General features: G+C 45.2%; 1 protein-coding gene across 2 annotated transcripts in view; it reads left to right on the forward strand.

The window, feature by feature from the left end:
- LOC147026155 (eukaryotic translation initiation factor 4E-1A-like) overlaps positions 1 to 14,893 on the forward strand; it is a 91,784-nt gene that overhangs the window by 17,605 nt on the left and 59,286 nt on the right. For both annotated transcript variants that reach the window (XM_085881275.1, XM_085881276.1), the window contains exon 3: positions 4,168 to 4,263. In XM_085881275.1, the coding sequence (XP_085737401.1) occupies positions 4,168 to 4,263 (96 nt within the window). The remainder of the gene's footprint in view (positions 1 to 4,167; positions 4,264 to 14,893) is intronic.

Here is a 14,893-nt window from a genome sequence, read left to right on the forward strand (position 1 = left end):
TCTTCCACGTTATGGGTAGTGACTATCCTCCCAGCAAAGATCCCAATGGCCTCTTGTGTTTGCCCTGTTACCAATTTGGAAAGACCGTCAGGGAGAGTGAAGTTCTTCTTTTCAAGTCTCTTGAGTGCTTTCGAGGTTACTGGACGGCTTGGGTTCTTGACCATGGCCGCCCGGTCATCGGGAGACACTCGTTCGTCGAAGAAGGCTAGGGCCACTCCTTGCTCTGAGAGGTACCAGAGGCGCCTTTTGGGGGCCTTCTCTGCCGTTGACCCGAGTTCTCAACCCACAAACACCTGGAGAATCGCCAAGAACTCCAGGTCATTCTTCGGTGCACAGTTTGGGACAGCTGCCTCGTGCCAGAATCTGACGTAAATGAGACTGACGAAACGGGCCAGTCGTCGGACTCCGCGTTTTTCCGAACTCGTCAGCTCCAGTTGTTGCAAAAACAGGGAAATCTTCAGGATATAAATAGCCTTTGCCATCCATCTCGCCTGATGGTAGACTCCAGGTGCCCTAAATCGAGGCAGATCTCCGCTCCATCCTCCGAGGTAGAGAAGAGAGAGCTGAAGGAGTTCGAGATAGTCCTCTCTTGGATGGGCTGCATCATGGATGACTCTCCTGAGGAAGTCTATCTTCAGCCTTTGTGATTCGCTCCACTCATCCAGGGGTTGTTCGTCGCTGAGGGTACTGGCAGATGTCTTGTCCAAGACGTCCCATTTTCCTCGGAATCGTTTGAAGAGGGGAATGTCGGGACCTGGGGGAGAGCCGAAGAGGAGTTCATAGGTGTTCTTCAGTACCACCTCTTGAATGTGATGTCGGCATGCCAGCCAAAGTAGAGGTCTTCCAAGGGACTGTTCAATTATGGTGCAGGCTCCACTAAGAGATATAGCGATAAACAGCTATATCTTCAAGCTATTGTTCAGTGGGTCATCATTGGGGTGATATAAACATTGATAGTGCATACCCCTCAAACACCAGCTATCACCGCAGAGTGGTCATGCTGCATTAACATAAGTGATTGCGCAATGTCGATTATGTCGCTAGATCATGGATTTGTGGAGGAATGATAATCAAGTCGCAAAAATATCAATATTGCCCAGCCCTAATTGGCACATCATTGGGGGCACTGGGCTGGATGTAAGCATCACATTTAAAGCTAACCTTGATGGTTCATTTTGACATCTCTTTTCAAATTTTAACAATTTGTGTTATATTTGCTTTCATTCTTTCCCAACCAGTCCAAAAAAGTAAATTTTTCAAATTGCAATAATATTGCCACATATTGACGGATCTGTTTGTACAATGCCTGTGATCCCTCACCATTGTAAACCAGAGCGTTCATATAAAAGGATATCCCACACTGTTCAAGTATAAACTTCAATTTTAATAACCTCATGATTTTTAAGATCATTAAAAAAAAAAGAATCCAGAAGTTTAGCACTATTGAAGCATTCTTATACACCAACCACCCTGATGCTGGAATAAAACGACATTGAGTCGCTTTATTGACCACCATAGAAGGCAGCGTCATTCGGCATCATACATAGCCATATTGGCGGCCTTTTCTTCATCCCGTTATGCACCCTCTCACATGCCACACCCTCTCGTGCTATATGTCGATGTATAGCGTGGTTCATGGAAGTATTATGAAGGTGATTTGTGTTCAAGTATATAACAACTTAAATATAGGTTTAAAGGTGTGTAAATTCATTCCGGGTTTTGCCGCCATTTTACCCAGTGTCTATTAAACCACCCTGTCTAATGTGTTGCATTTGTTATTTGTGCCTGTTGTTCTTGGCCTTTATAACATCCTTAGAAATGGTAGGTTTCCTGTTTGGAATGACTTTCAATTTTAATTGACTGCGAGGCGAGTAGAAATGTCATCTCACTCCTCTCTGCATGTGCGATCGGGATGAATTCAGAGCCAAAGTATGGTTAAATGGTAGACTTGTCTTCCGATTCATGTTCAAAATGTATTATTCAATTTAAATAAGCTGTTCGGACGGACATGGACCAATTGCTTAACCCTGCTTTTCGCTTTGAGTGTGTGTGGTAAATGCAATGCTCAGTCCCAGGATCACACCATAGTGGTCAATTGGCTTGACGAGCTGCTCATTTCCTCAACCTCACCCTGGTCGTACTCCCCCTCCAAGAGGGAACCTGTATTCCCCGGCGTCCCGCTGTTTCCGCTCTCCCCGGTGTCCCGCTGTTCCATATTACTCAATTAATATTACTTGATGGTGAATGAAACTTCACATCATTGTAATTTGGAGTGAATATATATCTATATTGTTGCGGAAATGGCCCTTAGTGTGTTATTAAATATTGGATTAGCCCAGATCCCCCATTAAATGCATGTTTAGCCAGGTTGTTCGGTAGATGGACGTTACATGTGTGTCGGGAGACGTAAGAGGCTGTTCATTGTTCGTACATTGGTGGTGGACCGAGAGGTTCTTCTTCTTCCTTCCTCTTTCCGGGCAATAGTCCCCACCCAGCGCTCTGAGGGGGAGTGGCCTAGAGAAGGAAGTGAAACTGAAGGGAGGAGCCAGTCGGCTTTGAGGCGAGCGAGCGCCGGATCGGCAGTAAGAGGAACTGCCTGAGCCACGAGAAGGGCGTGCCCCCAAAAAAAGGAGAAGTGAAACTGCAGTCGGCGAGAGGCGGGAGGGAAACTGAGCGCTCCGAGTCTGCCATTCGGCAGTAAGAGAATCGGCCTGCGCGTCGCGTCTGCCATTTTGGCAGTGGGAGAGGCCGCCTGCACGTCGAGTCGGGCGATCGACTTTGTGGATGAGTGGTTTTGGCCGGCGGTGCTTCCTCGGCCACGGATCCAGCCTGCGGAGCCCAACACCTCGATTTGGCCTTGTCTGGTGAACAGGCCAGGCCTGGACTTGTATGCTGGACCTTGTGAAAAGCCAGCTGGAGCATACCACCGTGGATCTTTCGCTCTGGTGCAGTCGACCTCGTGGGGTCTGAACGTGCCGAGGCTGCGTGCGTGAGGGCTGCAACAAATGGATGACGCCTCCATTTTGCCATGCGGCGTGTTCGAGCTGGGTGCTCGAATCCATTGGCATCGGCTTGTCACGAGCCGCATTCGGGCCTTTGACACTTTTTCCTCTCGTCCATGAAGCATCACCAAGTACTCTGTATCTTGTCTGCATGCTGTTCATGTCTTGTCTGTATGTTGTCTAAGGTTTATCTCGTTAGGGTCCCCTTCGAAACCCGTAATCCGTAGCTACCTAGTTAAGAACGGGTTATAGATTAATTATAACATTGTCGTGAATGCTTTGGTTGTGTCGTGTTCCCCGATGTGTCCCCAATAAATCTGGCTGATTCGTATGAAGTTGCCGCTTTGAATTAATTCGTGCCGCGCCGAGGAACGATCCACTCAATTTGAATATAAAAAACCCAAACGGGCTAGCGACTGGGAGACTCCGCTCGGTCTCTGACAAATCCAATCTGTAGCCGGGGGCTATCCCCCCAGCTTGCAAGGCACAGGTGTATTTTGGTATCGTGACCCGAGAATTGTGCCGAACCAGCCGGCGTTATAACCCCGGAGACGGCAGTGGTTAAGTGACGCCGAATATTCAACATTTGGCTGTCAAGATTCGGGTGCGAGCCCCGCCACCGCTGAATCCTTAACAATATATAGATATATATGGGTAATTTGTTTCGATTTTAACACAGTTCCTGGTACTTCATTTTTGTCTGTGAAAACTATGGAATATTTTAATGCCAAAATTGTGCTGCTTTCACAGAAATTTGCTGGGATATTCATCCAACACGATTTGCAAATACCAATTTATTATTACCCTTATTACATATTATGCAAGGCTTACAGTAGAGCATTCACTCATTCATGATTGGGCAACTTGTTATGTTTTTAATGTTTCATTTAATTGGAGCAAGCTGCAAGAAATAGCTCGTCAGGAAAATTACAATGTTTCCTCGCATGAAAAAAAAACAGCTGGCTCATTAAGGACTTTTAAGGAATGGGGAGTTTGGCTTACCTGTAATGCCATTTTACACTGGTTAACTCTTGATACTCACAGGGGCAACTTTAGAATGCATCTTATCTTGGCCGTTTCGACTTGTTTACTTTTCTTGTCAAGTGTTGTGTGTACCCTGTCGATCAATGTGCATGGGTTTTGTTTGATTGGGTTCTCGTTGCAGGTGGGCTTTATGGTTCTTCAAGAATGACAAAACGAAAACCTGGACGGCGAATCTGCGTCTCATTGCCAAGGTGGACACAGTGGAGGACTTCTGGGCGTGAGTTTCCTGGCATGCATCCCACATATCCTAAGCTGACTCATTCAATTTGTAGTTGAAAATTGCTGGTGGTGTCTGCTATGGTGCTATTTTTATAACGGCTCATCTGAGTCCATTGGATTCTATCCAATCTTGTCCTTGCATTTGGTTCTGTCACCTCCAAACCTCCCTCCCTCTGCTCTACCATTTACTCTGCCCCTACCCTTTTAGCACCTTTCATGTTCTTTAAAAAAAAATTGTATTTTTATTTTATATAGACCCTTCAAGATCTACTTGAGTCTTTATTGGAGCTGTTGTTTTTTTTTTGTTTTTTTCATTTGGACAGGAGGTGTGGTGGGTGTGTTTCTGGGGGGGGGGGTGGGTGTGGGAGATGGGGTCATAGTGTTTAATACCTTTGTACTTTTGCTTTAGTCCATCGGACATGCGGAAGTGTCATGCACTTTATGATAAAGGTATGAAATGAGTATACACAGATATTCCCGTTGTTCCGGCCTGTCTCTCTGCACTATGCATCACTCCACCTTTAATAGTAGTGCCCTGCTCACCTTCCTCCTCCCCCCAGTAATGTATGTCTTGCACAACCCTCTCGTATCCTGTGGTAGCATGGCTACACATTTTATTTTGTTTATATTCTTTAACACACACACACACACACACACACACACACACACACACACACACACACACACACACACACACACACACACACACACACACACACACACACACACACACACACACACACACACACACACACACACACACACACACACCTCCCCCTTCGCCCCCACCCCAAAAGTCAGTCATAAACTGACTGTCCAGGCCTGACATTCTATTCTGTCCAACTTTTGGGGTTCCTGTGCAAGTCCTAAAGTGGGTGGGAGTTTTCATAAATTTCTCAAAACATTTTTCATTTATTTTTTTGAGATTTTGGGATCCCACCCGTGAGTCGCATGAGTACCTCACTCGTATGGATAAGCTAGTCTTTTGAAGTTTATAGACAATCTCAGGTGTCAATGTCCACTTTATCAGACTCATCGGGCTCATTTTCTTGTCGAACTCGAGGATTTTTAACCATTTCCTTATGTTGGGCGGCTGCATTGTTTCTTGCCTAGCTTCTTCATGAACTGTTCTTGTATGAGGTGAAGCTGCATCATTTCCTTGGTGCTGTAAGCTTTCTGCTTTTCATTAAACTTCACAAGCGTGTTGAGATCTTTCATAATGGAACACGCCCCTGGTTATCGGCTTGCTATCTCTTGCCAAGCCAACCGTTCCTTATCAACTAATTAGTTGGAGTACTTGCTTGAGCGCTTAAGCCAATTGGCGAGCGCTCTGCAAGCTTATTGGTAATGGAATACACCCCGGCATCACTCCAGGTGATATGCTCAGTTGAAAAGTCTTCTTCTTCAACTTCCTTCTGTGAATTAACAACATTGTCATTGTTTTTGGAGTCAGTCCTAACACAGTCCACTTCACACCCCTCTTCATTTTCGGCTTTGGAAGGTGAACTTCTTCTTCTCCCGAGTTTTCACTTGCATGTTCAACCAAATATTTGAATTCCTGTGATTGGTCGTTGGGTGGAGAGAGCTGGATGCGTCATAGCGCCGATGAGGACATGGATTTGTTCCCGTTTTTTTGGTATGTTGAACCTTGACTCGGTAAATATTACCGAAGGGTTTTCAAAAGCATGGAAGTGAATGCTTGCCATTTTGAGAAGCCAAGAGATTTTTGTGGCACTGATGGTGTTGTGGGTTATGATGTATGGGCACAGCTCTTTAACCATCAAGCTGTGATGGAAGGTCGGCGAGAGAAAAGCCGCGTTTTCACAAATGAAGCTGGGTCACCTCTGTATCGCGTATTTTTTCTTTTGTTTCTTTGTTTTGATGGGGTAATAATCACCGTGCTGATTAACTGTTCATAGAAATCACACCTTTTATTCTTTTTTTCTCCAAACTTGCGACAGATGCGACGGTGAACACATTCCCTGCAACATTGCACATACATTTGCGATAACAAATCACCAACAGACTTTGAACAATATGATTTACAGTATATGCAACATAACCAGCACAGAAGTGAAATTGAGAGAACAGCTGAGTATCAGAATCTCTTCTCACATGGAGAGAACTGCCAAAGCCTACTCATAACTGTAAACAATATGGCGGTCTGAACTTGGTAATCTATGGGTAAAGGAGGACAACCTTTACCCGTATGGGTAAAGGTAAAGGAGGCACCACTCTGAGTACCGACCGGTAGCCTCGGGAAATACTCTCGGTGAGTCACCTGTGTTCATGTGTAAAAACTTGATTGAGATTCTTCGCGTGCTGGATTGAGAACGTGCCGATTGGTAAAGTGCCAGATAACAGCTTTTATTCTTTAAAAAAAAAATTAAAAAATTCTATTGTATGTCCACGAGCAAATACTACACGTCGCTTCGCTGATGGGAATACGAAGAGATGGGGGTGAGAGATGGACGGGGAGGGAAGTGGAGGTGGGGGTGGGGGGTGGAGTGGGGGGCTGGTGGGAGGAAAGGGTGGGTGACAGCAAATAAAACCAAAGCTTACCTTGCCATGTTTCACCCCCCGGGGATCTTTGACTGGTCAAGGGTTAAACATGACCATCACCGGCGTGTGTCAACACAAAGCGCCATTTCTTGTGTGTTTTGCATTTTACGGCAATGGCCCCGCTTCACACAAGGGTGACAAGGGTTTCATCGGCTTTTGAACTGTGTTCTTCTGAACCACATAGTACAGCCAACCGATTGAAGTACAACAACGACTGGGAGATTGCAGCAGGTACGGGAGGGCAGAATGCAGTCATTGTTGTGTTTGCTTCTAATCTTGCTTTTTGCTGTTGAGAAGTTTCAGTTGCTCTGGAAGTAGTCATTGCTGCTGTGTTCACCTCTTGATGTTGCAGAGTTTCTGCTGCTCTGGATTTTTGTTATTCCTTTTTTTTGTCATCTTTGTGGACTTTTATCTTCCTGTCCTGCCTTTTTTCTTCTTGCATGTATCTTCTTCTGTCTGCCGCTTCTTCTTCCTTCCTTCCTTTGTTGTCTTATTTTCATTGTTCTTCTATTTCTCTTTCTGCCTTTCTTCTCTCTCTTCTTTCTGCCTTCTTCTCCAGCGCTGTTTCTTCTTCTGCACTGAGGATTTCACATCACATTTTATCAGTGTTTGACATTGTGTTTTTTTTTTTATCCATGTAGAGCTTCAGGATAGACAATGTTGCATGTTTTTCCATGTGGAGCCAAGATGAAAAGGTTTTTGCCATTGCCAACCTGGAACAACCAACATAGAGATGGCTATGAGAAAAGCATGGGCTTTGCAGGGTGAGGCCAACAACTTTGAGCGATTGTCCTTGTGCCTTGTTGATGCTCATGGCAAAACTGAGGCGGACAGGGAACTGGAGCCTTCTCATTTGAAATGGCAAGTCAGATGGGATGATTGGAATGCATGGAATGAAGACATTCTGTCCTGCTGCATGGCCAGTCATGACTGTTGTTTCAGTGACATGTGGCATAAGCTTCTTGACAGCCAAACATGTTCCATTGCAGAGTGTTGGTGGGTCCAGATTCCTGAGAAGCATAATGGGTGCACCAATCTTGAGCCTGGTAGTTCCAGAGAGTTAAGAAATTATGTGGGGCCAGGTAACTGTGTAAGAAGGCCTCTTTGTGGAATTGGCTGCATCATTTTTTTGTTGCCGAGATGGCTTTGGCATAGCCACTTGTGGTCATGGAAGTTGTGTGCAACATTTGGAAATACTGCATCTTGCAGTTGTTGAAGTGTTGCAACTGTTTTTCTAATGTTCATCGATATAGTTCCATCTTGATTTTCCGATAACGTGGTTCCATTTCCCAGTTTGCGCAGGTTTGCATCAAACTCCACATCAGATGAATCACCTGGTCGAAGCACTTGCATGCTGGTCATTAGGCTGAGTCGCTGAATGTTGTTCCAATGTATGAGGCCTTGAGGCAGGCCTGCAGTTCATCAGCTTTGGTTTCATGTGGAATGACTGGCAGCTTCTGTCTAAAATCCCCAGCCAACACCAGTCACTCCACACATATGTTCTGTCATTACGTCGAAGATCTTGCATGGTGTGATCAAGAGCCTCAAAGGCAGCCTTGTGAGATTATATACTCATCCCAGACATTGAGCCAGCACTCCTGCAGAAGCTTTGTTTTGCCAGTACCTCTGACAATGTTTCAGGTTGGTGCCTCCATACTTGCCAGTTTTAAGGTTAACTTGAAGACTGAATGAGCTGTTCTTCCTCCTGTTAACTGTGGCATTAATGCATGATGATGCCACTGCAAGGGAAATCATGTTTCTTTGCTGGAGTTTTTTCCAAAAGAAGATTGATGAGAAAAGTTTTTCCAGTTTCACCAGGAGCATCCAGAAAGAAAGTGCCACCACTCCCATTGAAAACTGCTTGTTTAATCTTGTTGAAGGTTTCTCTTTAGTATGGAACCAGACATGGCTCATTCTCCTGTATGTATTCAGCAAGCTGTTCCATGGTGTAGTTGGTCTCTCTCAAAATTGAATTTGTGACCTCATTGTCCTTGTGTTGTTGAGGGTCAGGAAGACCAAAAGTTTTGAGGTCAGAGCCACCCAAAGCCTTGATCTTGTCTTCAATGACAGAGAGCTTGATTGAAGATGACATCAATGTAGTCCAATTCCAGGTTAGGATTTTGCACTTGTGTGTGATGCAAAATGTTCTCTGAGAGATTCTCCTTGTGATTGTCCCATACTTGTTGAAGATTTCCATAAGTGAGGAGAGTGATGTTGCAATACACTCTGGAGGGGTGGGGGGGGGGAGGGAGACAGAGACAATATATATATATATATATATATATATATATATATATTTATAGTTATATATATATATATATATATATATATATATATATATATATATATACATATATATATATATATATATATATATATATATATATATATATATATATATATATATATCGTATCCCTGTGTCGTAAGAGGCGACCAGGGTTGCGTCAGGAAGGGCATCCGGCGTAAAACATGTGCCAAATCACTATGCGGATCATACGGATGATCCGCTGTGGCGACCCCTCACGGGAGCAGCTGAAAGAAGAAGAAGAAGATATATATATATATATATATATATATATATATATATATATATATATATATATATATATATATATATATATATATATATATATATATATATATATATATATAGTCATCCCTCGCTATATCGTGGTTCACCGATCACGCCCCCGGTTCATCGTGAGTTTTCCCTTGGAACCTAACTAATTTTTTTCTGCGGATTCCCGCAGAATCGTGGTAATAATATATAAATTATTTAAGCAATAAATTATAACGTGTGGCACTCGACCAGTCACACAATGCACGAGACAAAGTTTCGCTTGTGTACTTCGAATATTTTCTACGTTTTTTTCTCCAAGCCCTACGATGCCGCCCAAACGCCCTGCACCTTCTAAGGATTCTGGCAAGGAACCGAAGTGCCAGAGGAAGGTCCTGACGCTCCAGGAGAAGTAAAGGTTAAGGTGCTAGATATCCTTCGGGAAGGAAAAAGGTTTGCCGTGGTTGAACGAGCACTGCCAAACCGACCAGACCAGAAAAGTCGATCACCGGCACCTCAAACCCCATCATTGCCAAACCGACCAGACCAGACGAGTCGATTTTTTTTTTTTTTTTTTTTTTTGGGGGGGGGGGGGGAGGAGGCATCCATTCATCTCGGATTTTCACTTATCACGGGGGGGGGGTTGGAACGTAACCCCCGCGATAAACGGGGGATGACTATATTGTTACGAAATTTGGCCCGTCCGGTGTGCAATCGGCCACGTAACTCGAATCGCGACGCGTCGCCCACCGGAACGGACAATTCAGTCGTGACCCTCCTGGAACTACCGCCAGGAGCCAGTCACGGGTGAGGTTTTAACCTCACCACGATTGTGCCAATTGCCCAGCCGCGCAGGATAGGGTTGCTTGCCAAATTCGACCTACCTATGTACCTGCGCGAGTGGTCGACCGGGCAATCGTACCTCGCCGCAGGTCGACTTCGGACACGAACCGCTTAAGCGGCTCGTTCCGTGCTGCAGGGATAACCGAGCGGAGTTATCGTCGACCTCGACGGTTCAGATTACTTATCGGGTGTTCCAACCCACTGTCAATCCCTTACTTGATGCAAGATGAAACTTTCAACGGAGGAAAGGACGCAACGAAACGGGAAAACAGTTCAACAAGCAAGCACCTTTATTTTACACACACAACACACGCATGTAAGGCAGTAATGCAATGTGCAGGAAAAGCAAAAGCACGACTACCGACTATAATTATTTACAATTATTTAATAATGACTCAACAACAATGACTTAAACAATTATACTTGTCGGGGCTCGGCGCTACATCATTCATTAAAAATAAACAGGAAAGACCTCCCCATAGGCAGGGAGGTAGACTGGGTCCGTGAACCAAATGTGCGCGGAACCTGGAGGAGCGGCCAGGTCCACGAGACCGAAAAGGTCTTACCCCCATCCTCGAGACGCGATGGCGGGCAAGCCGCAATATCAGCGCAGCTGCGCCCCGACTCCGTCCCCCTTGCGTGGTCGGTGAGCCCTCTCCGGCGTGCTGCGCGCAAGCACGGTTTGGTCGGCACCACGGTTAGGCTGGGGAATGAACGGGGCCACCGGCACTATCTCAGCGCGGATGGGGGGGGAGTGGAATTGTTGATGCTCAGGGTCGAGCGAGGGGAATGGCTGGCTGGCTTGGTCGCTTGTGAAAGCGAAGGTGGCTCGAGTCCAGCGACGAGACAACACCAACGACGAGACGAGCCCAGCGACGAGACGACACCAACCACGGGAAAAGCGACGCCCACACTACAACAACGAGTTCCACACAGACTCGCGTCTTTTAGAGACCGGGGGAGGAGCCTGTATGCAGATTTTAGGATCAAAACGCAATTGGAGGCGGGGCACGCCACCCTCTGTTCAGCCATTGGTGTGGCAAAAAGGGGCGTGAGCCTCTTTTGATCGGAATTCCTTCTTGAGAGGATTTCACATCCATCGCACTTTGAGGCGGGGCCACACCGCCCGACACTCGCCCATTGGACGAAGGAAAAGGAGCTTGAACCTCCCCTGATCCGAATTTCTCTCCCGTAAGGAATCCACATTCAATGCGCTTGGAGCCGGGGCCACACTGCCCGATGCTCGCCCATTGGACGGAGGAAAAGGGGCGTAAACCTCCCCTGATCCGAATTTCTCTCCCGTAAGGAATCCATTGCACTCGCGGCTTGCTGCGTTCGGCAGCAACCACCGAACGGCTTCGGACAGTACGACGTTCGGTGTTGACTGGTGGTGGGGTCGATGGTTGTGAAAGGAGAAAGGCGAAGGTGGTGGTGGCTTTGCTGTTGTGGTTTGGTGGTTGGCAGGCGCCGTTTGGGAATGGCGGTGAAGCGATGTTTGTGGAGTTAAAGAGGCGAAGGTGGTGGTGTTTGAGTTGTTGGCGGCTTAACGGTCCAAAATTACGACAGAGAAAGAAAAATGGCTAACTCAAAGCGTCGCAGCCTGGATGAATCTCACATATTCCCTCTAAACAACAGGTGTGGGCTAACTACACTTGAACTTATCGATATATCTCACCTGAGGACCCTTTATGGTGTATTGCGAATTTTCACAGCCGTAACCATATATATATATATATATATATATATATATATATATATATATATATATATATATATATATATATATATATATATATATATATATATATATATATATATATATATATATATATATATATATATATTGTTGCGGAAATGGCCCTTTGTGTGTTATTAAATATAGGATTAGCCCAGATCCCCCATTAAATGCATGCTTAGCCAGGTTGTTCGGTGAATGGACGTTACATGTGTGTCGGGAGGTAAGAGGCTGTTTATTGTTCGTACAGTGGTGGTGGACCGAGAGGTTCTTCTTCTTTGTTCTAACGTGGATTTTTTAAACCCACCTTGTTGTGATCGTTGTCCTCCTGAAGGATTCTAACTGGCCGATTGTGGAATCCTATTTGACTTCAGACACAGTTTAACGTTTGTCCGATTTGATTATAAAATCCTACAAAAACCCTATCGACACTGATAAAACTGATGTCCACACAAGTCCTTCCTTGTGAAACAATTTATTTTCTAATTATACACCATACACTTCTCACCCTTGTACAATGAACTTAAGAATTCCCATTGATTGCAATATTATTTGGTTCTATTTCATTTATTCTTAATTTAGTTAACAGTTAGACCAACCCAATTCAATTCACTTCTACATCACATCAGAGAGTTTTATTCTAACTTGGTACTTGGTCAGTTCCAAGGAGTACAAGCCACTGAGATACTATACTTCCTCACGTGCTTGCACTGAAAACAATTTTACATTTCAAAGCATTTTATACTTTCATGAGAGTTAGGTTTGGGGATATTCACCCAGACTGTAGACATGTCCTTTAGACGAAAAGCCACTTCGTACATTTCAAAGCAAAGGTTCATTTATCAGCTCGGTCACTCTGCTCCAGAACAACACATTTCTTATCATTTAGGGCAAAAGTCTTTTGGCCAGAAATGACAGCCAATTCAACTTGCAGCATAAAAGTTACATTTCTGAAACTCCATTTGTTACAATTTTAAAATACATTAATATAAATTTTTCCCCCACAGTTCCCATCTCCGATGGAGTCTCCGCCCAGTGGTCTGGGAGGGGGAGGAGTTTGTAGGCTAAAGGGGCACGCCCCAAAAGAAAGAGAAGTGAAACTGCAGGAGTGCCGGGAAGGCGGTGGTAAAACTGAGAGGCGAGCGAGCGCTGAGATGGCGGTGGTGAAACTGAGCGCCGAGGTGGCGCGATCGGTTTTTCGTGAAGAGCAAGCCGAAAGAGAGGAAAGCGGTCTGTCTGCCATCGGCTGGAGGAGGAACTCGCGGTGCGTGTGGTCAGTGATCTGTAAGAGCAGAACGGCCTGAACCTGAGGGTCGAGTCTGCCATCTGCCGAGGGAGTAACTGACCCTGAATGTCAAGTGAGGATTTCTGCTGTATAGAAACGACTAGTGGGAGGCTGCAATCTGCGTCGAGAGGAACTGGCTGTTGTGAGTCGGCGGCGATCGACTTTATGAGGAGGTGATAGACAGGTTCAACCTGCGTCTAACCACAGAGCCTCTGTCCTTACTCACCTCACGGCTCGACACGTTTGTCGATCCGCCTGCGGATCCCAACACCCCGATTTGGCCTTGTCTGGTGAACAGGCCAGGCCTGGACTTGTATGCTGGACCATGTGAAAAGCCAGCTGGAGCATACCACAGATCTTTCGTCTTGGGCCGTCGACCTTACGGGGGCTCAACGCGCCGAGGCTGCGTGTGCGAGGGGTGCGACAAATGGACGACGACGCCATTTTGCCACGCGGCGTGTTTGAGCTTGGGTGCTCGAATCCGTGGACGTCGGCTTGTCACGAGCCACATTCGGGCCTTTGACACTTTTCCTCTCGTCCATGACGCATCACCAAGTACTCTGTCTTGTCTGCATGTTGTCTAAGATTTATCTCGCTTGGATCCTGATGAGGAATTGTTTTCCTTAACCTCGTTGTGATCGTTGTAGAATTCTTCAGTTGTTGTGATGGTCTTATTTAACTTGCAGGGTTTTAACGTTAAGCCGACTCGGTTTTAAATTTCGTTACTCAAAGTGAAAGACACGCCGAGTTAAATGACTGAACCACAACAAGAGCACTCTTTGAGGTTTAATTTTATTCTTTGCTTGTGAGTTCAAAAACTCAAATGTCGGCATCCACCAGTTAATTCTCGTCTCTCTCACAATGAACTTGAGAGCCCCCATTTGTTGTGGAACTTTATTTGGTTCTATTTTATTTATTCTTACTTTTTAGTTAACCGTTTAACCGACCCGATTAATTCACTTTCCACAACGTGAAAGTACATTACATCATAGAGTTTTATTATTACTTGGTACTTAGTCAGTACCAAGGAGCACAAGCCACTGAGATGTTATACATCACACGTGCTTGCACTAAAACAAGATTACATATCCAGGCATTTATATATTTCATGGGAGAGTGGAGGGGGCTGTTAACTCTAACTGCAATACGGGTCTTCGAGGTGAGAAGCACATGATGTAATTACAGCAAAAGTTTGCTGTTATCAGCCCAGGTCACATTTTTCCATAGCAAGATATTCTTTTTTTTTATCAACATTTAGGGCAAAAGACTCTTGACTAAAGGGAAGCATAACTGACATCCAATTCGACTCGTAGCATAGAAATTAAATTTATAAAACACCAGCAACCATTACAATTTCGAGTACATTAATATAATTATTTCTTACACAGTTCCCTTCGAAACCCGTAATCCGTAGCTTCCTAGTTAAGAATGGGTAATAGATTAATTATAACTGTCGTGAATGCTTGCTTGTGTTGTATTCCAAGATGTGTCCCCAATAAATCTGGCTGATTCGTATGAAGTTGCCGCTTTGGGTTTGTTCGTGCTGTGCTGAGAAACAATTAGCTCGATTGGTATATGAAACCAAAATGGTTACATACTGGCAGAATTCGCTCGGTCTCTGACAAAACCAATCTGTAACCGGGGG

This window comes from Eptatretus burgeri, chromosome 5 (assembly GCF_056783735.1).
Source record: "Eptatretus burgeri isolate ZD-2024b chromosome 5, Ebu_testis_v1, whole genome shotgun sequence".
NCBI classification, from domain to species: domain Eukaryota; kingdom Metazoa; phylum Chordata; class Myxini; order Myxiniformes; family Myxinidae; genus Eptatretus; species Eptatretus burgeri.